This window comes from Numida meleagris, chromosome 27, assembly GCF_002078875.1.
Source record: "Numida meleagris isolate 19003 breed g44 Domestic line chromosome 27, NumMel1.0, whole genome shotgun sequence".
Taxonomy (NCBI): domain Eukaryota; kingdom Metazoa; phylum Chordata; class Aves; order Galliformes; family Numididae; genus Numida; species Numida meleagris.
Window position 1 is genome coordinate 2568234 of NC_034435.1, and position 25714 is coordinate 2593947.

General features: G+C 55.5%; 3 protein-coding genes across 7 annotated transcripts; 2 read left to right on the forward strand and 1 right to left on the reverse strand.

Annotated features, from left to right (window-relative positions):
- SIRT6 (sirtuin 6) lies at window positions 1-7020 on the forward strand. Its single transcript, XM_021378561.1, has 8 exons — window positions 1-158; window positions 950-1077; window positions 1446-1628; window positions 3710-3769; window positions 4343-4438; window positions 5298-5378; window positions 5733-5856; window positions 6565-7020. Exons 1-8 carry the CDS (start codon window positions 93-95, stop codon window positions 6898-6900), a joined length of 1074 nt encoding a protein of 357 aa, XP_021234236.1. The 5' UTR covers window positions 1-92; the 3' UTR covers window positions 6901-7020.
- CREB3L3 (cAMP responsive element binding protein 3 like 3) lies at window positions 7520-24284 on the reverse strand. 4 transcript variants are annotated; one of them, XM_021378558.1, is made up of 10 exons: window positions 24114-24284; window positions 10482-10609; window positions 10103-10358; window positions 9757-9872; window positions 9247-9378; window positions 9060-9166; window positions 8899-8967; window positions 8700-8784; window positions 8248-8344; window positions 7520-8169 (listed from the first exon to the last, which is right to left on the reverse strand). In XM_021378558.1, exons 1-10 carry the CDS (start codon window positions 24154-24156, stop codon window positions 7823-7825), a joined length of 1380 nt encoding a protein of 459 aa, XP_021234233.1. In that variant the 5' UTR covers window positions 24157-24284; the 3' UTR covers window positions 7520-7822. The 4 variants fall into 4 exon arrangements, 2 of the variants coding, with proteins under 2 accessions (XP_021234233.1, XP_021234232.1); XM_021378557.1 differs by lacking the exon at window positions 24114-24284 and adding an exon at window positions 11840-13048; XR_002433009.1 differs by lacking the exons at window positions 7520-8169; window positions 8248-8344; window positions 8700-8784; ... (4 more) ...; window positions 10103-10358; window positions 10482-10609 and adding exons at window positions 21574-23191; window positions 23826-23901 and having other exon boundaries at window positions 24114-24256.
- MAP2K2 (mitogen-activated protein kinase kinase 2) lies at window positions 13075-21574 on the forward strand. Of its 2 annotated transcripts, XM_021378560.1 has the most exons (11): window positions 13119-13204; window positions 14109-14319; window positions 15418-15564; window positions 16245-16322; window positions 16789-16840; window positions 16936-17060; window positions 18584-18797; window positions 19197-19261; window positions 19542-19603; window positions 20201-20246; window positions 21202-21574. In XM_021378560.1, exons 1-11 carry the CDS (start codon window positions 13119-13121, stop codon window positions 21310-21312), a joined length of 1197 nt encoding a protein of 398 aa, XP_021234235.1. In that variant the 3' UTR covers window positions 21313-21574. The 2 variants fall into 2 exon arrangements, with proteins under 2 accessions (XP_021234234.1, XP_021234235.1); XM_021378559.1 differs by lacking the exon at window positions 21202-21574 and having other exon boundaries at window positions 13075-13204; window positions 20201-20925.

Genomic DNA, 25714 nt, shown 5'->3' on the forward strand with positions numbered 1-25714 from the left:
TTGCGCATGCGTCGTGATGCCGCGGCCTCCCTGCGCGCTTCCGCCCGCTCGCAGACCGACAACAATGAGCTCTCCGGTGGCCGGGGCGGGCCATGGCGGTGAATTACGCGGCCGGGCTCTCGCCCTACTCGGATAAGGGCAAGTGCGGTCTCCCCGAGGTGAGCACGGCGCGGCGGGGTCGCCTGGCATGGCCTGAGTCCGGTGAAGTCTCCGTAGCAACGGGGCCTTGTGCCCCCTGGGAACCCCCGGTACCGCGGGGCCCTTGGGTGCCCCGGTCCCAGCCTCGTAGCTCGCCGTCCTCGTTCCCTTCTTCCTCCTGCTTTGTGTCCGCTCCCACCCTGTGCTTCCCTTTGTGTCCCTCAGCGTGGCTTTGCTCCTCAGGGCCGGTTCTTTACCCTGCTAGGACCCCCCCGCCCAGGCGCCCATTTGTTTTCCCATCCCTCTGCGGGGACACCCTCACTGCCACCGCTTTTGCCTTGTGACAGTGCGAAGGGGGGGGGGGGGCAGGTGGGCACTGCTGGATTCCTACTGGAGTGACCCCATCCCTGTCCCCCATCCGTGCTCACGAAGCTTAAGAAAAGGTTTGGGTTGAGCTTATGGGGCCATGCAAGGGTCGGAATCCCTGTTCCTGGGAGGCCGGGCCAAAGAACTATCCCATGGAAATGAAATACTGTGCTGTGCCAAAAAAGAGGATGGGCCCATAATCCCATCCACCCATGTCCCCCATCCTGTTTTTTTTTTTAAGCCTTTAACTCGTGTGGGGATGGTCTATGCAGTGCTGTTTCCCTCGTTGCATGCATTTGTCATTAAGCAATGTGAAGCCTCCTTTCTCTCGTGAGGTTTTCATTGTGGATAAGACAGAAGTGTGGTTTGCTGGCTCTCTGTGCCTGCCAGGAGGCACGTAGGACCCATATCCCCATTCCTGCGGGGATTTGTCTCTTCTGCTCAGATTTTTGACCCACCAGAAGAGCTGGAGAGGAAGGTGTGCGAGCTGGCAGACTTGATAAGGAGTTCTTCCAATGTGGTGTTCCACACAGGGGCTGGCATCAGCACTGCCTCGGGGATTCCTGACTTCAGGTAAAGACAGTGGGCAGCAGACAAAGGTTGTGGGGGGAAAGCACCTCCTCTGAGTCCATCTTCAATCTTGACTGGGTTTCCTGTGAGCTATCCTGCCTGCAGGGAGACCTGTGCCATCCTGTCATGTCCTGTCCACTCTTGTCTTGTCCTGTATCCAGCTGAAACTATCCTTCCCGTCTTGCACACTGGTTTGATGTTAAACTGTACCCTCAGAAGCCCTACATGCATTCTGAACAAAAATCTCTGGTAATGTGTGGCCTTCATTTAGCAGTGCCTTGCTTGCACTCACAGGGCTTGGGATGAATTTACAAGCAACTTAGCAAAGCCTGGGATCTAAGTTATTGCTTCTTCTATCCCCATTGCTGCAGGGGGCCCAATGGTGTCTGGACTATGGAAGAGAAGGGGCTCTCCCCAAAATTTGACACCACTTTTGAGAACGCCAGGCCCTCCAAGACTCACATGGCACTTCTGGGGCTGCAGAGAGTCGGCATCCTGAAATTCCTGGTCAGCCAGAATGTGGATGGCCTTCATGTGCGCTCAGGATTCCCACGGTACTGCCTCTCCCACTCTGCCTCCAGGTCTCTTTTGTCTGTCCCAGCTGCCAAAACATGCATGACTGTTCTCCCTACCTGATTAGCGTGGCCTCGTGTGCAAGCGTCTGCAAACATCCCTGACAAAATTCACCTGCCAGTTCTCTCTTTATGCTGGGGATTGAGTTTCAGAGATAACTTAGAAGCTGTGTGCCTGCTGGTGTGGATAGTGGAAAAGGGAATGCACTGGTGTGGAAAGAGGTACACAGACCTGCTTGAATTTAAAGAAGAGAGGTTATGAAAATGCTTCGGAGGGTGATGAAATTAAGTCAGTGTCACTTGATACTCTTTAGAAGTACACCCAGAAGCTGCCAGGTAGGACAGTCAGGCTGTGACACTGGGCTGTTGTGTGTTGCTGCCTGTCAGTGATGCAGGTGTAGCTGGCAGTGGGCAGCCCAGCCATGCTATGCAAATGTCTGGGTAACAGGAGACATCAGCTCCATGTGCTCCTGCAAACTGCGCTCAGATCGCAGCTCAGGACACATGGTCCTTTTCCCTTCCTCTGCACACAGCTGAATGGACAGAAGGGAGGGTGGGAGCATCGGAAACTGCTCCTGCAGAGATGCCAGCATTGCTAGAAGTGCTGTTTTAGGGTTTGCTTAAACTGGGTTTCACAAGAGAAGACAATTAAAAGTTGGTGCTGCCGCAGTGATGAAACCGTGCCCTGGCCAAAGATAGCCTTGAAAGGTTCTTTGCTTCTAGATAAATTTACAAAACTGTGAGAGCGTCAGGGCAGAGGGAATGCTGCAGTAGGAACTGATCTAACATGCTGGCTGCAGTCTCTGATCTTTTTGCCAGCTGCAGTGCAGTCAGGGATCCTACATAGCAGTGTTCCCTCTGTGGGGAGCTGTGACATGTGGGAGCCAAGGGTAAGGGATCTCCCCTCTCTGCTTGGGTGGAGCTGAAGCGTGTTTAGCAGCGTGGTGGCTATTATCCAAGTTGTCCTCAAAGGAACTTGCCTTTCTGTCAGCACTTGTGGCAGCAGGCTCTTCTCCCTTCAAGAAACTTCAGGTGTGATAAGAACCCATTTCCAGGACTTAAGACCAGCAGGTAATTATCTCATAATCCAAACTGTTTGGAGCTGCCTGGAGGAGAAAGGGAGAGCAGCTGAATTCAAGTCAGAAAACAGAGTGAAGGAAGTTAGGATGAGAATAAGGAGCCTGACTGGGACTTGGGAGAAAATGCATTTCTCAGATGGCTTCAGCCTTTATGGTCTGAGCAGAGAGCTGCCTCAAGACCATATTTCCTATTATTAAAAGCCCTGAGCCCTAGTTCGTGCTCCTGGCACTGCATATGCCTTTTCAAACTAAACAACCTTGGAATAAAGAATAGGAAATAATCACCACGACACATCTGTGCTCCCTTCAGCCTGGTGCCACTGGCTCACATTCTTCTTCAGCATTTCTCTTCCACTTGAGTGGAACATGTGCTTGAGAAAGTGCCACTCAGTTGGGGCCAAAACTGTTCAACGCTGTGGATTGAGTCAGTCCTGGAGGAGGTTTCCAGTCACTGTGAGGCTCATAGGAACGTGGGAAGAGTGTGGCTTTGTTTTCCATTAGCTTCAGCACTTTGAGTTTGGTGCTGAGCTTGAGGGGAGTTTCGGACAAAAGGGTGGCAAAGGGCTGGGACTCTGCAAGGACAAAGAGAAAAACATTGAATGCTGAGAAAAGCAAAGGTGCAGGTTGTTGGTAGGCACAAAGAATGTCTGAGGCTGGGTCAGAATAGAAAAAGAACTAGTGCTGTGGAGGAAAGCATTTAAAATCAAACTGCCAGAATATGCTCTCCTTCCCCTTGGTTCCAGCTGTGGCAAGCACAGCATAGTGCTCTCATGATGAAAGTGGATTGGGTGCAGAAGGCCTCTCCCCGGGGTCTGAATATGTCCTCTGGGTCTCCCCTGCCCCACAGGAGGGACAGCTCTGCCCCAACCACCCTGGAACAGTATTTCTTGGGTTAAATGCACAAGCAGGTCTCCACATGCCCTGCATGCGATGGCCCCTCTCGTTTTAGGGAGTCTCCATTCATCTCTGCCATTTCTCCCACAGGGACAAGTTGGCTGAGCTCCACGGGAACATGTTTGTGGAGGAGTGCATGAAATGTGGCAAGTATGTGGGCAGCAGCAGGTGGGGGCTTTGTTTCTGTCCTGGGGAATGATGGAGGGCCTGCGCAGACCTGGGGCTGCCTGTCAGACAGGTCCCTAGTGCAGTGTGCATGGAATCATGGACAGATCTGTCCCATCTGAATCGTGATCCCTGTCATATTGTGGGAAATAAACATTTTGAGAAACCTCCGTTGCCTGGGAAACACTCTGCTCATTGTGGCAAGCAGGGCTGCCTGCTAGAGAGGTAAGAGAAGGTTGCTGCAGGCTGGGTTTTCCATCCTGATTGTAGCAGACTTTTGTGGCTCTGGAGCTGTTGTTCAGAGCTCCCTAAAAGGGAAATTGCTGTAGGCAATACCAGGGTAGAGATGTGGGTTGAGGTTGATGAAGGACTTAGGTGCTCAGCTCGTTGCGTGTGGCTCTGAGCCATCACCTGCTTCCTTCAGTGCAAGGTGTCTATGATGTGAAACGTGCCATGTTGTGGGGACATTTCACAGCTGTGCCACCTCCCTGCACGTGGCTGCTGTGAGCTGCACTGCGTGTTTTGCCCCGAATGGCACCATCTCTCTTGTGTGTGCAGGCAGTACGTGCGGGATGCTGTTGTGGGCAGCATGGGGCTGAAGCCAACGGGCAGGCTGTGCAGCGTCACCAAAGCACGAGGGCTACGGGCCTGCAGGTACGTCTGCTGGGGCAGCTGTGGGAGTGCAGGTGCTGGATGGGGCCTCCCAGAGTGCCGTGCAATGGAGAGGGGACAGCCGAGTGCCTGGGAGAGTGGATGATTTTGATGTTCAGCCTTTGTGTGGCAGGGCTGAGCCAGCAGTCCCTCAGGTTCAGGTGAATAAGCAGCAGCAGCAGCTGCACAGGACATCTTTAAATGCATGGAGAGGAGGCCAGTGCCCCATCCTCTAAGGAGTTCCTAGCCATGCAGCCTACTCTTGGTTGTCTTCCCATGCTGATTATTTGAACGTGTCCTAGTGCTGGAGAATGCCCTGCTGTAGGGCTGCAGCTTTAGAGATGGCCCTTCCCCTCCAACAGGATGCAGCCCTTGCACTGCCCTGATGCTGCAGATCTCCTGTAGGGAAGTGTAGGCAGCGTCCTCAGCTCTTTAGCTCCACGGCTGGAGGGGCACTGATACGATGTGACATCCAGACACTCTCCCTCTGTGTACAGCAGAGTTTGAGCTGGAAGGTGGGGGGCTCCGGGGTGCGAGGCAGAGCTGTGCTGATGCACCTTTGAAGCTGGGGAGGTAAAGGTGCACACCAGCAATGAACAGAAGCAGCGAGAGAGGAGCTTTGATGGCTTTTGGTGGCTTCACAGCACCATCCACAAAATGCCTCATGCAGGTGAATTATGTTTCTTCCTTTGCCTACTAGTGAGTCCTCACAGCTGCTCTGGGCTCTCTCCTGTAGCTTTGCAGCGCTGGGCTGAGGAGGTGTGACAGGGGTCTTGGTCATGGAGCTGTCACCTCTCTCCCAGCCCTCTCTGCTGACCATTCCTGCCTGGCAGAGTAACCGTGGTCCTTGTGTGTCTTCTAGAGGGAAGTTAAGAGACACTATTCTGGACTGGGAAGATTCCCTGCCTGACCGCGACCTCACCCTGGCAGATGAAGCCTGCAGGTACCACATTTAGATTTTTCAAGCCATGGTGGCTGCTGATTGCTGCAGCTTGCAGTGACCCAGGGGGGTGCCCGTGCCCTCTGCATTCTGCCAGTACCACAGCAGCCCTCAGGCTGACTCTGCATGGATTTGTTCATGTGTAAGCACCTTGCAGACCTGAGGCAGTATCCATAGGACAGCAACACCTAGTTCTTTCCCCAGAAAGTGACCAAGGAAAAGTACTGCAAGTTCTGGCCACAGCTTTGCTTCCCAGCTTGGAAGCTTGTAGAGTCCAGGCTGGAGCAGTCCGCAAATGACCATGGTATTTTTTTTTTTGTTGTTCTTTGCCCTGGATGTTTTATCTCCTCCTTACAGGAAAGCCGATCTTTCTGTTACACTGGGGACCTCTCTGCAGATCAAACCCAGTGGCAATCTCCCACTGATCACAAAGAAAAGAGGAGGGAAGCTGGTCATAGTCAACCTGCAAGCAACCAAGCATGTGAGTGAGAGCATCCTTGCTGCTCTGCCCTGCTTCTTTCCCTTCATTTGTTTCAGCCCCATCACTTGCTCCCTGCATGTCATCCCCTCCCAAGCAGCCATACTGAAGTGTCAGGCTGGGCTTCCATTGACAGAGTGTTTAAACTTCCAACTCCCAATAAACACCTAGAAATGGAAGGTATACATTAAGAGCATGATAAAAACCAAGTACAAAGCCCAGTGTATGCTCTGGTGAATTGTGTCCAATTAAATAACTGCACACACATAACCTGTGCCACGATACAAGGGAGTTTCATTCGTGTTTAGCCCTAGTTTTGGTGCCCTAATTGTCAGGCATCTTTTGAATAACCAGAGCTGGGCATATTCTGACATTTGCTAGAGCTCCATTGTCCTTGTCCTACTCTGACCTCAGCTTGCTAGCCTGGCTTTGCATCCATGTCTGCTTTGCTGGGCTATATTTAAAGGTGGAGACTGCCTGTTCACACCTGGATACAGCCCCAGCAGCATAGCCAGGGAGCAGTGTCAGCTGGGGTCACGGTCTCAGTATGTGTTCCTTCATGGACGATGTCCCAGGGGCAGGAGCCCTGGAGTCTGCGTGCAGCTGAGCCATTGCCCAGTCCCTGTCCCCAGGCACTCCCTGGGAACAGACATTTGTTCCTGTACATCGTGTTTGTCCCCCTAATGCCACATTTGTCCTTGCTTACCCCAGGACAGACAGGCCGACCTGCGCATTCATGCTTACGTCGATGATGTCATGACAAAACTGATGAAGCACCTGGGGCTGGAAGTCCCAGAGTGGACAGGGCCGGTGGTGGTGGAAAGTGCTGACTCTGCCGAGCCTGAACAGCTCTATAAATTTAAGCCCAAGGCTCACGGGCTGCTCAAGGAGGAGCCCTTTTCCCAGCGTAATGGAACAGCTGGGCAGTGCCCCGACCTTGGGACCACGCTGGTGGAGCACCGTGACAGTCTGAAGCAGGAGTGTCCCAGTCCGGACACAGGACCACCACTGACAAAGAAGATGAAGGTAGAGCCTCTCCTCACCTGACCCAGACTGTTCCCTGTCTGACTAGACATTTGTCTGTGCCACTTTTCCTACCGACTTTTTTTTATATCCTTAAGCATTGTCTCTTTTTTATGTAAGTATTAAAAACACTTGAATCGTGTATGTCTGGGCAGCTGCACCTGCCAGCTCGGCAAGAATGTCCCCTGCTCCATACAATTCCTTATCTGTAAAGAGAAGGTTTCAGAGCCCAGCTGTGCCCTGCAGACCTCAGAGGGCCCAGGGACAAGGGCGCTCGGTGTTGGGTAGGTAATCCTGGGGGAGTGACACAACAGAATCAGGCAGCTGTTGCTGTCTCAGATAAAGCCAGGGCTGGGCGGTGGTGGGATGGTGTTCTGGTCCCTCTGCCTCCTGCCATGCTCGTGGCTCCTTGAGCAGCCTGGGCAGGGTCTGGTCAAGGTCCCCAGCTCTGCTGTCACCTCGTGAGCCAGGGAGCTCTTGAACCTAACAGCCAAGGTACCTTTGAAACCTTATGAATCACCCTGTGTTAAACTAAGGCAGGTGATTTTTTTTTTTTCTTTTTTCCAAAATACTTTTTTATTTAGAGATGAAAATGAAGTTTGGTTCGTTTTTTATTTTAAAAAAAAAAAAGAGAGAGAAAAAAACCACCAAGCTGCAATGTCAACAACCAGCCAGACCAGGGCTCCTCTGGTACCCCCACCCCTATCTTGACTGAACCCATGTCCCTTCTCCAATTCCTGCTGTACCCAGCAAGCAGGGGCAGCCCCTTCCTTCCCTCCTGGTTAGGCCAATAGGAACTAGTCTCCTCTTCCCAGTTCGCAGATAAAAGCAAAGCCAAGATGATCCAGCATCTGTCCATGTCTGGAGAGGGACCCCAAGGGTCTGTCTTATAGCTGTTGGGGTGCTGAACCACCCCGTTGCATCCCCTGCAGTCCCTGGGTGCTGCTTAAAGCTCCTCAGCTGGCTCCAGCACCGTGGGCCTGCTGTGTTCAGCTTCGGTCCAAGCGAGCGATGTCAGGCTGTGGTGCAGTGCAGTGCCATCCCCCAGTGCGGTGGCAGCTTGGTCCCCATCGCTCTGGCTCAGCCCCTCTGAGGGAAGTGGTGGCGTGCTGTTTCTGGGGGGAGCTTTGTCGAGGCGTGGAGTGAAGGAGCTACTACCGAAGGCTTTGTGCAGTGTCTCGGTTTCATCCTGCTGCTTTGACCACAGTGGCTCTGGGGGCTTCTCGTCCCCGGCTCGGGGCTGTGCGTAAGCCACACGGGAGGCAGCTGTGTTATGCAGGGACCTGGAGAAAACTGAGCACAAAGGAGAGTCAGGGCTGGCAGCAGTGCCCTCCGTGCAGCCCTAGCATGGTCCCCCCCCGCCCTCCTTACCTCGCACCGGTCCAAAGTCACCACCTGTCTCAGCCTTCCTAGAGGCGAAAGGGCTGATGGAGGGGAAGACAATGAGAGCGAAGGAGAGCAGCAGGACCTGGGGGCACAGGGGTGGTGTTACCGTGTGCGGTGCTGGAGGAGGACCAGGCTCTGCAACATGGCTCCCAGAGAGGGGGCTGGTGGCAGAATGAGGGCTGCGTCCCTCCATTTCTTGCTGCCCACGTGCCCCTGGCAGGACGGTGTCCATCCACCCATCCACCCTTCTTCACACACGTCCATCCCTTCTTCCATCCATCCAACCCTGGAGTATGTATCCCTCCACATCAGCACATCCACCCCTCCATCCAACCTTGCCAGCATGCCTCCATTGATTTCTTGCTCCCTTGGAGCAAGGAGCCCTGGAGGAGATTGGGGGCAGAGAATGGGGACGAGGAGCACGGGGGTCCACGCACCGCGATGCAAGTCCCCGTCTGTGCTGCCTTGTTGCTTGACTGCACCACCATGGCCTGGAGCTTCTTCAGCTGCTCCAGGAGAGACCTGGGGACAGAGAGAGTGCATGAGAACCCCAAGGTCTGGGATCCACCTCCCAGCAGAGTCTCAGCCACCCCTTCACCTGCCCCTTTGTCCCTGGTCTGTACTGGAGACACCTACGAGTTCTGCTTCTCTAGGTGCAGGACTTTCCTCTGCAGCTCCTGGTTTTGAGCCGTGCAGGCTGACATCCTGGGGGACAGGGAGAGGGACGTGAGGTCTGAGGGGAGCCAAGCAGCGTGCCTATCGCCAGCCAGCCCGGGGCAGGGGCTCAGCAGCCATACCGACTCTCCAGCCCGTCGATATACTCCTTCTTCTTCTTGCGGCTCTCCTGAGCTGACTGCTTGTTTCTGATCTTCCTCCGGATCTTCTTCAGCACCCGCTCCTCATACTGAGGAAATGGGGGGATTAGGGCAGCCAAGACCCCAGCACAGTGTCCTCTTGCTCCACCTCAGGTACCACGGGACTCACCTTGGTGAGGGGCAGCTGTGTGGGCAGGGACACCCCCTCCTTTGCCAGCAGCTTCTTCTCATCCTCTGTCAGCACGAGCTCCTGGAACTGCCCCTGGCCCTGCCTCAGCAGGGAGCTGGGCACCTGCGGCTGCTGTGAAACCATGGGCAGGTGATGATCCTGGGCTGCAGGCTCACCCCACGCCTGCCCCAGAGTACCACAGGTGGGGACCATGGTTGAGGATGACATCCAGGAAGGGACAGGAACAAGACTGTGGTTCAGGAAGGGAAATAAGTGGGGGAGAGGCTGGGAGGGATGAGGGTGGGAATGGGATCATGGTCCAAGAAATGGCAGGGATAAGAAGGGAGGGAAGGGACAAAGGTCCAAGGAGAGAGACAAGGATAGGGACAAGAAAGGATGGGGAAAGTACAGGGATGGGGATGGGACCACGCTTGAGGATTGAGGATGGCATCTAGGAAGGGACAGGGCTGGGCACAAGGAGGGATGGGGAACGCAGTGGTGAGGACTCACAGCATCAGAGCTGCCCGAGAGCAGCAGGTCCTTGACAGTGAGGGTACAGGATGCAGGAGCAGGGACCGTCGACAGGCCCCAGCCCTCCTCCAGGAAGAAGCCAGGGTTCCACATATCTAGGTGAGGGATGAGCGAGGGATGTCAGTTGTGTCATGTCCTTGGTCCCCTGACATCCCCCTGCTTCCCTTCTGTGCCCCATACCTCTCCATTCTTCCAGTTTACCCAACCCCTCCATCCCACCTAGCTCCCTTAACTTCCCACACTACCCCTCAGCTCCCCCAGTGTCCCCCCCAGCCTCCCAGTGCTTCCAGCCCTGTCCTCCACCCAGTCTGTCCCCATGGCTCACCCAGGTCAATGGAGACCTCAGAGTGGGGGGCTCTGGTGCCCCCAGGGTGTGTCAGAACCTGGCAGGAGTTGGCAAAGGCGTATGGGGCTTCGCTGAGCCCTCCATCACAGCACCCTGGGGGGCTGTCGAGTTGATCAGAGGGGGGGTCCTCAGAGACTCCACTGTCGCTGACACCTGGGGACCAGCTGGGGGAGTCTGATGTTGAGTCTCCAGAGCCCAGAATGGAGCTGAGGAAATCCTCGCCATCCTGGGCACGCTGTGGGGATACAGATGCCTGTCACCATCACCGCTGGGCTCCCGCAGGAGATGCCTCTGCCACAGGACAGCACTGCACGGTGTCCCTGTAAGGCAGGGCCACCCCTCAACCCTGAGGGCTCACCCCATCCTCGTGCCAGGTGCCTGGGGATGTCGTCCCCAGCTCCACACCACGGAGGATTCCATCCTGGCGGTCAAAGAGGAGGTCCAGCAGGTCGATGCTGTCGAGGCCGCCCACAGTGGAGGCCATGGCTGCAAGGAGGCAAGGTCAGACCCCATCCCCATGATTGTCCCCGTGCCTCTCCCCCAAGTTTCACAGCTCTGGGGCACCCTGAAGCATGGGGCAGCTTGGTGAGAGGGAGCAAGGAGCACGGGGACAAGTGTGGGACCACGAGGAGGTATATCTACACAAGTGTCACATGCATGTGTGTGCAAACGTGTGCGTGATCGTGTAGATGCACACACAGCTGTGTGTGTGTGTGGCCACGCTGACACGTATGCAGGGATATGACCATGCAATCTATATGTGCACATGTGCATCCACATGTGAGACACGGGTATGAACGTGCACATGTGCACACGTTGCAACCTGTATTGGAGCATGTGAGCGCACCTGGCCAAGCCCTACATGCCTGCACACAGGAGGGAGAGCACATGTATGGTTTGCACACACACAGGAGGTGGTCAGGGACGTGGCAGTGTCCCCTCTCTGCTTGCTTCCAGCCGCTGTAACTCCCAAATCCTCCATTTTCCTCCAGCAGCAGGGGCTCCCTGAGGGCACCCAGCTGTCCCAACCCTACAAGGAGGAGCACCCAGACCCATTCCTCAGCTCAGTTCTCCTGTCTGGCCCTGTCCGGCATGTGTGACCGCTAGGAAGATTAGGTTAATCATTTAGTGCGGCAAATGGAAGGGAGGAGGCTGCTGCCACCTGCCAGCCCCAAGGAGGGGCTCCCACTGCTTCTCCAGTCCCGCAGTCCAGACTCCAAGAAAACCAAGCAGTTGGCCAGCTGACTAGCAAAATCAAGAAACTGGCCAAAAGACAGATCGAACAGCCCAGCTGTTGGCCAAGTAACCAGCAAAATCAAGGAAGTGACCAAAAGACAGATCAAACAGCCAAGCTACTGCCTAAGGCACCAGCAAAATCAAGGAATCAATGGAGAGGTAGATCAAACAGCCAAGCTGCTGGCCAACTGACAAACTGATTGACCAAACCACCAACCCACTGACCAACTGACCCCTCTCCTAACCTCCTACCCAACCACCCAGCCCACCAACTAACCAGCCTCCCAGTCTGAGGAGCGCTGACTCAAGAGTTCTTTGAGCTGGGTTTGAGGTTGGCTGTCATTAACATGACATTTGGCCAGCCAGCTTGGGAAAAGGGGGGTAACTGCACCTTATTCTCTACCCCTGGTCCTTCCAGTGACACCAGCAGCCCCATTGCTGACAACAGGGCCCTGCTGAGCACTGGCAGCCAGGACGTACCTGTGTGAGATCCCAGCTCTAGCAGGGGGCCCGCAGATCCGTCCTGGCCTCTGAACTCCCTTGGTACGCAGGACACTGAGCCTGGCCACCTCCTCCTCTGCGATGCCCTGACCTCAGTGGCAAAGTTTAAACTCCAACAGCACATAAATAGTGTCCAAGATTGCAAAATCTCCTGTGTCCTGATTGGGGCCGGCGGTACGCGATGGCAGAGGGAAGGCCCACGGCGCTCCGTAACTCATTAGCCAAATGTTTTTGTCCTCCTCTGCGGAGCGGGGCAGGAAGGGCCTGGGCTGATGGGCGAAGTCCAGGCTCCGCAACTGCCCATGAACTTTCACCCACTTCAGGGGTAATTTCTCTTTTTTTTTTTTTTTCAGATAAGCGTATCAGCATTAATCACATCCTATAAGTGTTGAGAACATCTGGGGAAGACGTTGACTTGGATTCTACCACTTGCTGCTTCTCCACAACCCACGTCGATCCCCACTGATCCTCATGCCCAGGCCTGGCCCAGCTGCCGCCTGCGCCTTCTGTGCCTCAGTTTCCCTGGGGACTGAAGGCACGAAGGCCGGGGCTCACTGGCTGCCGTATCCCTCGCCCTCTGGTGAGGATGTTGAATACCCCACATTCCCGCTGGGTGAACGCTGGGGGGTTGGGTTCTGGATGGGCTTGGCCAGATCCCAGTGGAACCCACCCAGCGGGTCCCCTTCACACAGGGCAGGGCCAGGCCCGCCCCTCTCCATCGTGCATGGTGAGCGAGGCGGCCTGTGACCGTGGTGTGCCATGGGTGCAACGTCGCGCTTATCTCCGGCACAACGCCCTCTGTCCAGGAGGGACCAGCAAGCGGGAGGGCACCGCCTTCACGCCGCACTTTATGGCCCCGCGGTGGAGATGGGAACTGCTGGCTCCGGGCAAAGGGCAGCCGCTCCGCCGGCCTCCGCCCTGCCACGGCCCTGGCACCAAGCGACCCGCCAGGCTGCCAAGGCCCCGCTCTCATTACGGCCGAGGGTTCGGCCGCGGGGGGACACGGCGGGCACCGCTAGGGGGCGCTGCATCCCCGCAGGCCCCGCCCCGCCGCCACGCTAGCACCGCGCTCCCGCGCGAGCCTCGAACCCGTTCTCCGCGGCCCGCTCTCGCGAGACAGCGCGAGGTGTCCTCCACGCGGCCGTTCCCCAGGCCCCGCCCCTCCCCTCGCCCTCTCGGTTCCTCCCCCTCCCGGCCCCGCCCCCCTCCCGCCCCATGCCCCGCCCCGCTCGGCCCGCAGGCGCGGCGCGGCCCGGCCATGCCGGCCAAGAGGAAGCCGGTGCTGCCGGCCCTCACCATCACTCCCAGCCCCGCCGAGGGACCCGGGCCCGGCGGCTCCGCAGAGTGAGTGAGTGGCGGTGGGGCTCGTCCGGTCCCTGCCGCGTTGGGAGCGTCGGGCTCGGGGTGCTGGGTGCCGGGCCTGGGAAGCAGAACGGGGGAACCGGGCACCGGAGCGGGACGGGAACGGGGCCTGGGGAGCCGGGGAAGCTGGGATGGGGTCTTCCTTCGGAGGGTCTGCGTGGGGAGCCGGGGGCTGCTGAGGACAGGGCCGTGGGCTCGGGGAGGAAGCGATGGGGCCGGGCGCGGAGCGGCCTTGCCCCCAGCTTGGCTGGGATGAGCTGGGGAAGGGCCGGGTGTGAGTGAGGCCGGGGGGAGCAGGGCGAGGAGCGGATCTGGGGTTGGCGTGGGGCGGTCATCGGGGCGAGGAGGAGCAGGGCCCTCAGGCCTTCGGTGCTAGGTCATGGGGGGAGGCAGAGCCGGGCAGAAGGGGTGCGGGGAGCCCTTCCTGATGCCCTGCCCCGGGTGCGGGGAGGGGGGGAGGGGGATGGGGATGGGGCAGCAGATGGTAGAGGGCGGCTGGAGCGTGTGCTGAGCAGGTGTTGGGGAACACAGACCCCCCTTTGTGCTCGGCTGTGGATCTGGGGTAGCAAGGGGTGTGGCGGAGCAGGGGGCTGGTGGGCATGTGGAGAGGCGTTCTTGTGCTTCACAGAGAAGAGCAAGCACGGTTTCCTGTGTTAGGAGAGGCTGTCCCCCAGCCGTACAGGGGCTTGGGCTGAGCACGTGTGGGATGGGACTTCTGTTATTCCCTCTGCTTCTCCGCAGTTCCCACAAAAAAATGTTGAGATTCTTTTCCCCGTGCCTCGCTGTCTAACCTTTGTGAGCTGTGCTTTGCCCCTGCCAACAGAGGACAGGCTCTTTCTCTGGACCTTTGCAGGCCTCTGACTAATGCCCCCATCATCTCCTGCAGGGCTAACCTGGTGGACCTTCAGAAGAAGCTCGAGGAGCTGGAGCTGGATGAGCAGCAGAAGAAGCGCCTGGAAGCTTTCCTCACGCAGAAAGCCAAGGTGGGAGAGCTGAAAGATGACGACTTCGAGCGGATCTCCGAGCTGGGGGCTGGCAACGGTGGTGTGGTCACCAAAGTGCAACACAAACCCTCAGGGCTCATCATGGCACGGAAGGTAAGGGGGCAGGAGATGCCTTGCCAGAGGGCAGGGTCCAACCAGGCTGTCCGCACTGCTCCACCTGCATGCAAAGCACCTGTCTGAGTCAGCACCAGTGCCCAAAACTGGGCTCTTCACAAAGCCTCTTTCCCCTTAACTTCTGTAAGCTTTCTGGCTGCACTGCCCGGCTGTGGGTCATCTCCTGGGAGGGGAAGTCTGCACCGCAGCAGGTCACAGGGTTTTGCAACGCCTGGTGTGAGAGCATGAGTTTGTTCTTCTTCCAGCGAAGCTATTTTTAATGAACGCGGTGAAACACTAAAGCACTAGGAAATGGGTCTTCTGAGGGTCATGGCTAACGAGGGCATGTACACATTCTTTGCTGTCTGCTTAATAGTTCCAGGCAGCCTTGTGAACCTGTCTTGACAGCCGTTCCTCTCTGAGATCAGCTTATGGGAGATGCCTTTTACTGTAGTGTCTTGTAATAGAGAAATAGGAGGTGCTTTGTCTGCCTATTAGAAAAGGCAGTGCTCGGTGAGAACAGTACAATTGCTAATAGATAGGACAGCTTCCTTGGAAGGCTCTGTTCTCACCTGCTGTGGGGATGACTTAGTGGGTATCGTGAACTAATAGGTTTTCCAGGTGGCTTCACTTGGAGCTGAGCTCTGTGAGTCTTCCATTGCGGTATTATTTGGGGAATGTTAGGTGTAACTAGGGGGTTTTGAGATTGTTGGGAGTGCTGTGTTTAGAAACTGGAGCCAAGGCGAGCCAGGGCAACCTGCAGCATTGGGCAGCACTGCTGTGTTTCCTGCAGAGACTAGGGCTTGGGTGTCCTAGAGCTTATAGTAACAGCAGCTGCTTTCTAACCTGCCATGACATTTGCTGGACTTGGTGGCTTTCCTTCCCACAGCTGTGTTAGCTGACTGTGTGGAGTCCAAGGAATAAGGCACTTACTCTTTCACATGCCTAGGCCTCGTGTTTTTTTTACTTGCTGTGGCTTCCTTGATATCAGAGCACCTGCTCTTACAACACCTACAAAGCTTGTGAAAACGTTCACATTGCTGAGTCAGATCTGCATCCAACTTCTGACTTGCCTTTCCATTATTTTTTTCTTGTCAGCTGATTCATTTAGAAATCAAACCAGCCATCAGGAATCAGATTATCCGAGAGCTGCAGGTGCTGCATGAGTGCAATTCCCCATATATTGTGGGTTTCTATGGAGCCTTCTACAGCGATGGAGAGATTTCCATCTGCATGGAGCACATGGTGAGTCCACATCCCCCCCCCCCTCCTTCTGCAAACTGCTGCTCCCAGTACTGTGTTCCCAACTGGATCTTCATGACAATGACATCCAGGTGAAGTGGGTTAGTGTGCTCTCACTCGTTGCTGGCAGTGCAGTAGCTCCTTGCTCTGACTGCATAGCATGCAGCAAGGCTGCTGAGCTTGGGTTAGATGCTGCATGCTCCTACTTAGGCATCTAAATGACAGGCATCAACTTTCTTTGGGAAGCAGAAGTTTGGGGGTTGGCCAAACAGAAATGTTGTAAACCCACCACTCCACAGAGCTCACTGTCAAGTGCAATGCGCATCTTTTCTTGTCGCTGTCAGAAGTGTTGTCGTTCCTCCAAAATGATGCTGGCAGCATCACCTTTGTGTCTGGTGCTGAGGGAATAGAAGCTAAAAACTAACAGCAAGAAATAGAGCTGAGAGGATTAAAGTAGTTTTCAGTGGGAAGCTTGAGCTCTGATCATCAGAGATCTCTTTCTGCTGTAGAAGGAGTGTGCTTGATACTGATTTACTGCAGACCACTGAGCTGGGATGCTGTGTACCTCTCATACAGCACTTGTCCAGTATGGGCATGTATGTCTGTATGGCCAGCTGCTCTGCTGCTGTTGCTGTGCTGATAACCTCAGTGTTTTTTGTTGTTGTTTTTTTTTTCACTTTTAGGATGGTGGCTCTCTGGATCAAGTGCTGAAAGAAGCCAAAAGAATTCCCGAGGAAATACTGGGGAAAGTCAGTATAGCGGTGAGTTACTCTGGCTCTTCAGGCTTCCAAGAAAATATCTGCTGGGCAGGCTTTGGGGAAAATGCTTGTGCAACCCTAGGAAGCTTTCTTCATTTCTCCATATGTACTTTCCCATCCTGAACTTGTGCAGGAGGTGGTGGTATGTGACATGGGAGCAGGGAAGCAGCTTCCCAAGCACTCTCCATAGCTCCCACCCCTGGTGTTGCACTGCCTGGTGGTGGCCCCCTCCAGAAACAACTTGGCAGAAACTTCCTTGGGCAATAAACCCAAGACTTGGATCTAAACAGTGGCCACTGCTCACTCCCATCCACGGTGATCAGTTGCAAAACTTGAAGTGCTTAGTCACCCCAGGGAGGCTTTCCTCACAGAGCTGCGGTGTGGCAGCACTGAAGTTTATGCAATGTCTCTTACTGAAGGCAAAGCACTTTGCTTCTGAGTTCTTATCCTGTCTTTGGCTTCCTTCTAGGTTCTGAGAGGTTTGGCGTATCTGAGAGAGAAGCACCAAATCATGCACAGAGGTGAGAGGAGGAACCTAAAAATAGCTGCCTGTGCTGGAGGAGCCCTGTGTTTTACCTAGGGCCATGTTTACACTCTTCTCTCTCACTGTTGTCAGATGTGAAGCCTTCCAACATCCTGGTTAACTCCCGAGGAGAGATTAAGCTGTGTGATTTTGGGGTCAGTGGTCAGCTCATTGACTCCATGGCAAACTCTTTTGTGGGAACTCGATCCTACATGTCTGTAAGTTCAACTTTTTAGTGGGTTTTTACACCTTGGGTTCAGCTTGGCTGCAGGTGGGGTTAACCACTTGTACAGAGTCAGTGTCCTGTCCAAGCTGTTTGCAATTCTCCTCTGCATTTCTGCCCTCTCTGGGACTGTGGTCTCTTTGGGCACTGCCTGATCACTTGTGCTTATTGCTGCTCCATGCTGAGGGTTGGGACCGTGGGGCATGGAGCATTCCATGCAACAGAAACAAGTACAGAGATGTGCAAGGGAAGATGTTCCCATCCGATGGATGCTTCCATTCTGTTTCAGCTAGTGTTCGTGGGTTCAAAAACTTTTTTCTGTATGCAAAGCTTGTCCACAAAACTGACTGTGGCAGTGTGGAGAGGGCACCTGTGCTGACACCCTCCCTCCTCTGCTGCTTCAACCATGTGCAGTTGCTGGCAGGGGTGTCAACCAGTCTAGTGCAGGTGGGTTTGGTGCAGACTGATGGAAAACAGAGCCAAACTGCAAGAGAACTGCAAAAAGAGCTGATTATGTCTCTAAATGAAAGTCATAATCCATGTTAGCCTAGCTGCAGGACAGGGCATTTGGGCTGCAGATGTGCTAAACCACAGGTTGTGTGACACACTTTGGCTAATGGTTTCTGTCCAGCCTGGTGCAGTGGCAGTGACACAGTGCAGTGGGCAGCATCATGCAGACTCCCCTGCCCAATGAAACTCTGTGCTCTGTCCTGTGTCCTGATAGCAGATTGCTGTAACCATGAAATTTCCCCCTGGTTGGTTCTTGTCCTCTGGCTGGATAGCAAAGATCTGCTGTCCACACCATGTGTGGCTGCAGCTGTGAGCAGGCAGTAGCTTTGTTAGCGAGGCTGCCAGTGCTTCTGTACTTAGGACTGAGCTCCTCTTGTATTTTGGGAATGGTTATTTAAGTAGAGTTATAGTTAGATGGTGTATTTAAGGGTGATGTCTCCTCTGCACTCAGCTGTTGGGTCTGCACAGCTCCCACAAAGCTACCAGTATAGATGGCTTGCATTGACTTTTATTATTTTCTTTCAGTTTTATCACAGTAGGATTTTCTGCTCCTCAGATATTAACAGAAATAAACAGGGAAAAAAAAATACTTTTTTTTTTTTGGCTACTAAATTGAGATCTCAGCTCACTGAGAAATACTGTATACTCTGGACTTGTGAGTATAAACAACTGCAAATGCTACTCAGCTGTAGCGTGTGACCACCCCTTTGCACTTGGGAGCTCCCCCACCCCCCATAAATGCTTCCTCTGCAGACATTAGTGCTTCTGGCAGGCATCAGGAGTCTTGGCTGCTTGGAGGACACCTGCTCATAGAGAGGATGCTTCAGGTTTCCATATGAGCTGTCCCCGTGAGGGAAGTAATGTGGCTTACAAGAGCCAGCCCTTACCCTGAAGGGGTGGAGAGCTGAGATGGAGAGGTGGCCAGGGCATGGGCTCTCCTGTGTTTAATTTCAGTTCGTGATTGCCACTGCTTCTTACCGATGTGTTGTCTGTGCTCTTTCCTTCCAGCCTGAGCGGTTGCAGGGCACTCATTACTCAGTCCAGTCCGACATCTGGAGCATGGGTCTGTCACTGGTGGAGCTGTCTATCGGAAGGTACCCAATACCCCCGCCAGACTCCAAGGAACTGGAAGCAATATTTGGCCGTCCTGTGGTGGACGGGGCAGAGGGAGAATCTCACAGCGTCTCGCCGCGGGCCAGGCCCCCAGGACGCCCCATCAGTGGTAGGGGCTGTCGTATGCATTGGATGCAACACGCAGGCGTGGGGGCAAGGGGATGGATCCTGTCGGTGTGGCTGGGTTAGCAAAAGCTGTTGGAGGTGAGGTTGTGGGAGGGAGGGCTCTCATCTCATTCTTTCCTGCAGACGGAGCTATGTCCGTGCTGTAGCAAAATCCAGTCCTGCTGTGGAGGTTTGTGATTGAGAGCCTGTGGGATTCTGGTCTTGTATGGGGAGCTTAGGAGGTGATCTGGGGGATTTTTTTAACCGTGGGTTTGTTTCCCAAGTTGGTGCCCTCTGCCTCTCCTGACAAAAGTCTCCCAGTGTGGATTTTCTTTGCATGAAGTGAAGCCCTTTGCTGTCTGAACAGCTTCTCACCAGTATTTCTTTCATCTTAACCACACAGGCCATGGAATGGACAGCCGGCCTGCAATGGCCATCTTTGAACTGCTGGACTACATAGTTAATGAGGTGAGTATTGCACGAGTATTGCACGAGTATTGCATTCCTGTAGGCTCTGCTCCCCTGGGTTGGTGTTGTGTCCACTCTGCCAGGTCAGAGTAGGCTCAAAAACCTTTGTTTGACAGGGACTCTTCAACAGAGCCCCTCCAAACTGCACCAAAATCCTGTTGGCCACTGATAGAATGGAAAGGGAGCAGCTTGGAGGAGCATGGTTTTGGACAAACCTTAGCAGAAAGCTGTGCTCTAAGACATTACGTTTTGACCCATTAACCCTTTTTCCTCTCTGCAGCCGCCTCCCAAGTTGCCAAATGGAGTTTTCACACAAGATTTCCAGGAGTTTGTAAATAAATGGTAAGGATTTCTGTTCGGGACTGAACGTGGAGGCCTGTGTATGCTCACTGGCAGCTCAGCAGCTGCCTCCCCACCCAAAATGTTCAGCATAAGGGTTGTCTGTTCTCTGTTGGTAATCTCCCTGCTCTGGCTTGGCTGCAGCAAGGTCCTGCACTGTGCTGGGAACTTCAGCCTTGAAAAGGGCTGGAATAAAAGTGGTTTATTTGTAGTTAGGCTTTGCAGCTCACCCCACAACCTTGCAGGCACCCTACAAACACTGACTTCAAGACCCTCTGACACTGGGGACATGCCTGGGGATGCTGCTGCCATCTCCACTAAAACAAAGACTGGATGTTACAAAACCACTGATCCCTGCAAATTGTTACACAGTTTGTCTATGCAATCCAGAAGCGATGGATCTCATGGCTCTGCCTAGAGCCCAGGGTGCTGGAGCTGCAGACAGCACTATGTGAGCATCATCCATGCTGCTGGTCTACTGGGGAAAGGAGACAGGAGGCAATGTGGTTTTAATGAAGCTGGAGACCTCTCCAGACAGACAAGCAGTTTCTTACAGGAAGTGTCTCAGTGCTGCTTTTGCTCTTTTTCTTCTCATTTCAGCTTAATTAAGAATCCAGCGGAACGGGCAGATCTGAAGATGCTGATGGTAAATGGGAAGAGCAATCTTCTTTCTACAGTGGGTGGCACCAGATCTGCAAGCTGCTGCCTCATCCCATCCCTTCCAGCCTCCCCTTGCTCTAAAGGCTGGAAACTTCCCTGGCTGAGCCTGAGAACCAAGTCCAGCCTGGGAGAGGGAGTGACTCACTTGCCTTTGACTCAAAGGCAGTGATGTCATCTAACCCCTGAGAGCCTGATGCCCTTCCCCAGCAGAGCCCAGGATGGGAACCTAATGGCTCTAGCACCTCTCTGTGGCTGTGAAGGTGCCTGGGACAAACCTTTGCCTCTTGAGCAGGGTAGAAGAGCTGTTTATCCCTGTGAACCTCACTTTTTCTTCCTCAGCCTAGTGCTGAGCCACAGCTGGCTGCCTCCCACTGCCCCTTGTAAAGGCAGCAGCCCACATCCTCATGTCCTTGTTTTGTGGCCACCCTGCTGTGCCTCTGCTCCTCCCTGCCCCAGGGATGTCAGCTGGAGGGGGATTAGGGTTTGCTCTCCAGGAGCAAACTGGACAGGGCTGAGCTCAGGAGCTGCAGCTCTGAACCCACACCAGGTTTGTCCTGTTTCCACCATAGAATTTTGGTTTGCTCTGGGGATAGAGCATGCAGGCTTTGTACCTCCACTCTTCTGTGTGCCCTGACTGCTTCATGGCCAGGCACAAGATGCACTGATTCTATAGCCCTGTGGCTGGGTTTTAAGTAAGTTAGGAACTACTCTCCAGATCTGCTGTCTGGGCCTGGAAGCAGCCCAAGCTGTGGCCCTGTGGCTCCACTGTCCTTGCTGGGGTCCAGCCAACAGTGCAACCCCACCAAAGCTCTGAGAAGGGTCCAGGGGTGGGTTGTGCTGTGCTGCTGGATGTGGAAACCCAGTGCCTCTCCTCGCTCCAGGGAGTGCCTGGCTGCACGCTAACAAGGTACCTTCCTAACCTTGCTTTGCTTCCCTTGCAGAATCACACCTTCATCAAGCGCTCTGAAGTGGAGGAGGTGGATTTTGCCGGCTGGCTGTGCAGAACACTGAGGTTGAACCAGCCCAGCACGCCCACCCGTGCTGCCATATGATGGCCGAGCCAACTGCCTGGTGTCAGTACATCTGCCTCTGTCACCATTTCCTGTCCTTCAGTACACAACAGAACTGCCCTTCTTCCTTCTCCCCAGCCCCTTCTCACCTCGCATCCCACCGGCAAAGCACCATCACTTGGAAACGTTTATCAGCTGCCCCCCCCCTGAGCAAACATGGGCTTTGTTTCTGTTGGTCTGGGGGTGTCCTAGGCCTCTGCTCCAGCTTGGAGCTCTTGACACTTGGGAAATGTGCTGCTTATGTTAATTTTCTCTTTTTTTTGGTTTTTTTTTTTTTTTTGGAAACATGTTCACTTGGGTTAAAAAAAAAAAAAAACAAAACAACAAAGTGTGTGCACTGGTGTATGTGTATGAGATGGGGGCAGGGGATGGGCAAGTGGCTGTGGGGTGGGCGCTTTGCCAGCTCCTGGGGGTCCTCAGCTGGACTAGGAGCATGGAGCAGGGAAATCAGTGCTGCCAGGAGGGGAGAAACCTCACAGGGTGTTGAGCCATGGCGGGTGCTGTGCCACAAGGCTGTGGTATTGCTTAGAGCTGAGCTGGGTGCTGAACTCTCCCTTGGCCTGGCTGGCCTGTGGGTAGAAGAGGGACATGTCATTTTTAGTTCTGCTCTTGTTAATTGGGTTGCTTTAAAGCCTGTTCTTACGCACTGGATGTTTGATGCATTGTCTTGATCTGCTGAGTGCAGGCAGAGCTCCCAGCTCAGATGGGAAAGGCCTGGGGCAGCTGGTGGGCTCTGCTGTCCCTCCTGCAGGCAGGCCTGAGTGTGCAGAGAGCAGATGCTCCACTTCCACCTCGCTCGGCCCCTTGCAGGTTTGGTGCCAGCCTCAGGCAGAATCCATCCCTGGTTTCACTGTGCCTCAGGCACAGCAGTCCTGGAGGCCCCTCTGGCCTGCAGGCTTCCCCCCTCCAGCTGTCCCTCAGCATCCCAAGCCAAGGCCTGGGGCCTGGCACTGTGTGGGTTTGGTGGCAGCGGAGGCCACGGAGGGGCTGGGCCAGGCCTGGATCTTGCTGGGGGAGGGGGGTTGAATCCCCTCATGTTCTGTCCCAAGGTTTCAGGGTTTTCCAAAGGCTGCTTTGTGCCCTCCACACTCGCTCTTTACCCCATGCCCAGGTTGCTGCACGCCCTCCTGCCTCAGGAAGGGCGAGGGCCCTGTTGATATCAGGGCTGAGCCATCACCACGCATTCATCCCCATCCCTTCAGGGCTGACTGTGCCTTACAGCCCTGTCTCCTCCTGAGGGGTTGGGCCTCCTTGGTTATGGATTTATTACTTTGGTTTTCCCTTTGCCGTTTGCCAAGTGACTGGTGGATGCTTCTCGTGGGGGGCAAGCCTGGTACTCACTCTCAGGCAGTGCACTGCCTTCTTAACCCCAAACCAGGTGCCCTTTCCCCATTGCCGGCATGGGGCTGGCAGCAAGGTGCACGGGGCAGCTGCTGCTGTTTTTTGCCTCTTACGTGCAAGGTGGGGAGATGGACAATTCGTAAAGCGTTAGGGTATTTGTGGCTTCTTTCACTTCGGTGTTGGGTTTCGGAAGGGAAAATGATATTGAGCATTTTGTCGGTTTTTTTAAAACTAAATATTTTCATCACGGAAAAAATAATAATAAATGGCACTTTGCATTTACAGGCCTATTCTCTTCTGCTTTCTCCTGCTCAGCTTTAACTCCTGCATGGCAAGGCTCCAGCAGCTCCTCATGGAACAAATCCCCCTGTTATCCTGGCACTGGGCTGCCCTGTCCCGGCAGAATGGATGTGAGCTCCAAGGAAGGCACTGTGCCACAAATCCTGCTCTGAGTGTATTCATTATAGAGTGAGGCTGAGCTTAGCTGGGAGCCCTGGACTCATCCAACCTTGGAGTATACCTGAAAAAATAACGTCGTTTCATCAGAACCCTGCATCCCCTCAATGTTTGCAGGCTCCCCAGCAGTGTGGAGCTGTGGGCTTTGGGGAACCCTAGGGCTGGGCATGGCATCTGGCACCTCTTGCAGGTGGTACTGGCTTGCCCCCACCCTCAAGAGAGATTTGAGGGCTCTGGGGGCTGACTTTAGGGCATCCTTGTGTACTCCCAGACCATCTCAGCATTCTTTGGGTGCTCCAGAGGCTCCTTTGTGGCCTCTTGTTGCTTCCCATGGGCTCTGGGGTACCCTACGTGCTATGCAGCGCGTTCTATCAAACACCCAAAGCAACTTGGTGTGAATTAAGACACAGGCACTCTCGTAGCCTTGCATTGCCCCCTGGTGCTGCCCATTTACCCCCCCTAAGCAACCAGGGCTGGACTCCTCCTTCTGGGCTTGTTCTGAGGATGATGCTGTGGCATACGCTCTGGCGAGCAACCCCTTGCTGTCCCCCTCTGCACGTGATTTCCACCCCAATTTGACACCCTCTACCCCAAAGGCGTTCCTTCTTGCTGGGAGCTGTTTGTGGAAGCAGCAGCCGCTCTGCTGTGCCCCCCAGCCTGCGCTCACCCCCCCCAGACCCCTCTGCTTCCAGACTCACGCTGCAGCGATGCCAAATGCTGAGAGCTCACCAGTCCCCCTACCAGGCAATCCATCCTGTAAAGCACAGATGCACGCTACAACAGAACCACAATGCTACATGAGCAACAACAACAACAAAAAAGAGGGCAAAGAGCCCCCCCCGACGCCATGCCCCGTCCTCATACGCCGTCGGGGCGAGCAGCTCCGCTGCCGTCCTGCAAAACCCAACGCTCTTCCCCAGTCGATTTCCCGATTCTTCCGCTCCCCTTTTCCCGTTTACGCGCCCACCGAGCCCCCGGCAACGTACCGCTTCGCCTCTCCCGGCGGCCATTTCGCGTTCCGCTCTGCATCTGACTGACGCAGCGCCTCGGAGCTCTCCGCCCTCACCCCCCGCTGCCCACGGACGGCGGAGCCGCGCTGCCCCTTCCCCGCTCCGCTCCGCGCTCCCGGCTCCCGCGGGGCCGGGCGCTCCACGTGGCTCTGCGCATGCGTGCGAGCGCGCCGGCGAGGGGCCGTGCGGCGCCTGCAGTGCCGCGGTGCCACCAGCAGGCGGCGCTCTGCGGCTCCTCGGGCCTGCGCGGACGCAGCGAGAGCCGCGCTCCCCGTGCCAATCACGCCGTTCATTCGCGTGCGGCTCCGTTCCCAGGAGCCGAGCGGCAACGGGAAACCACGTTTCCCGCAGTGCCCCGAAACCCGACTTTGCTGACCGGCTGCCTTATGCCCAGAGAGGTAAAGGCAGCATGCACGCACCCGCTGCACGGTGGCACCTCGGTGTGCTCGAGGGTGCGCTGAGGTTTCCCGGTGTGCCCTAGAGCTTTCCCACTGCGCTCTAGGCACCTACTCCTCGATCCGCCAGGGCAACCTGGGGCACCTGAGCTTCTTCGTCGGTAACCCCAGGAGCCTTCCTGGGCCACCCAGTGTCCCCTGGAGCACCGCAGAGCGCTCCAAGAACTCCTCATTCTGCCCTAAAATCAGAGCTGTGTGAGCCCCCCAGCCTCGACGGGCGCCTCCTGCCCCAGCGCTGAGGCGAGCGGCTGCTCCCCAAACGCGGGCAGGCGCAGAGAGGGACCCCGTGGCTTCGAGGCACCTGCGGGAGCAGCTCCGATCCCAGCGCACCAACGCCTTCTGCGGGAGCAAGCAGCGGGCAGGCAGCCAGCGCTGGTGGGAGGAGAACAGACTGTCCGCAAAACAGGCGCTGCGCGGAGCAGGATCCCCCGCCAACCGCAGCCCGGAGATGGGGCCAGCTCGGAGGGGCTGGGGAGCTGGGCGTCCCCTGTGCTGGCAGCGTGGGTGGGCGTGCTCGTACCTAGCCCAGCTCGGCCCTCCCGGGGTGTCACGGCAGCACGAGCAGCCTCTCTCTGCACAACTGGCAAAAGGCTGGCAGCGCTCCGTGGGAGGGCAGGCGGGATGCGAGCAGCTTCCTCCTGCCCCTGAAGACTGAGCCTCCGTCTGCTCGGGAACGGAGCGAGCAGAGCTCGAGCTGGGCTGCGAAAGGGAGTGGTGGCAAGCGGAGCCAGGAAATCCAGCACGCAGGCTGACACTTCATCTATAACTCCTACTGTTGTGACAAAGAGTGGCGCAGATGGTTCTGTTTAAGGACGCTTCGCCAGCATCAACGTCACGTTTCTTGGCTCGCTGTTGGCATCCAGACGCTGCGTTTCTAGAGGGCAGCCCCTGCTGACCCCTGGCTGTTGGAGGGGGGGTGAGGGGTAGCCCTGGGTTAGGGGGGACGCGTCTCAGCGCTTCCTTGTGTTGCTGCATCTCTGCTGAGCCTCAGTTTCCCCTTTTGGAGCTGGTGGGGAAGGCTCAGCTGGGGGAAGGAGCAAGGCAGGAGCAGCCCTGGTGCTGGGGAGCTGAGCCCGTTTCCCAGGCCGGCATCATCTCAGTGCTGCACGAGCTCCTGCAGCC

Excerpts from the sequence above, each read along its gene's own strand:
- SIRT6 (XM_021378561.1), top strand. The coding sequence starts at position 93 with ATGGCGGTGAATTACGCGGCCGGGCTCTCGCCCTACTCGGATAAGGGC. Across the intron at positions 5,379-5,732 it reads CTGGCAGATGAAGCCTGCAG|GAAAGCCGATCTTTCTGTTA; the intron begins GTACCACATTTA and ends TCCTCCTTACAG. Across the intron at positions 5,857-6,564 it reads ACCTGCAAGCAACCAAGCAT|GACAGACAGGCCGACCTGCG; the intron begins GTGAGTGAGAGC and ends TGCTTACCCCAG.
- CREB3L3 (XM_021378557.1), bottom strand. The coding sequence starts at position 11,984 with ATGTGCTGTTGGAGTTTAAACTTTGCCACTGAGGTCAGGGCATCGCAG. Across the intron at positions 9,873-10,102 it reads TGAGGTCTCCATTGACCTGG|ATATGTGGAACCCTGGCTTC; the intron begins GTGAGCCATGGG and ends TCCCTCACCTAG. Across the intron at positions 8,785-8,898 it reads CACCTAGAGAAGCAGAACTC|GTCTCTCCTGGAGCAGCTGA; the intron begins GTAGGTGTCTCC and ends CTCTGTCCCCAG.
- MAP2K2 (XM_021378559.1), top strand. The coding sequence starts at position 13,119 with ATGCCGGCCAAGAGGAAGCCGGTGCTGCCGGCCCTCACCATCACTCCC. Across the intron at positions 16,323-16,788 it reads TGGGGAAAGTCAGTATAGCG|GTTCTGAGAGGTTTGGCGTA; the intron begins GTGAGTTACTCT and ends GCTTCCTTCTAG. Across the intron at positions 19,262-19,541 it reads TGGACTACATAGTTAATGAG|CCGCCTCCCAAGTTGCCAAA; the intron begins GTGAGTATTGCA and ends TCCTCTCTGCAG.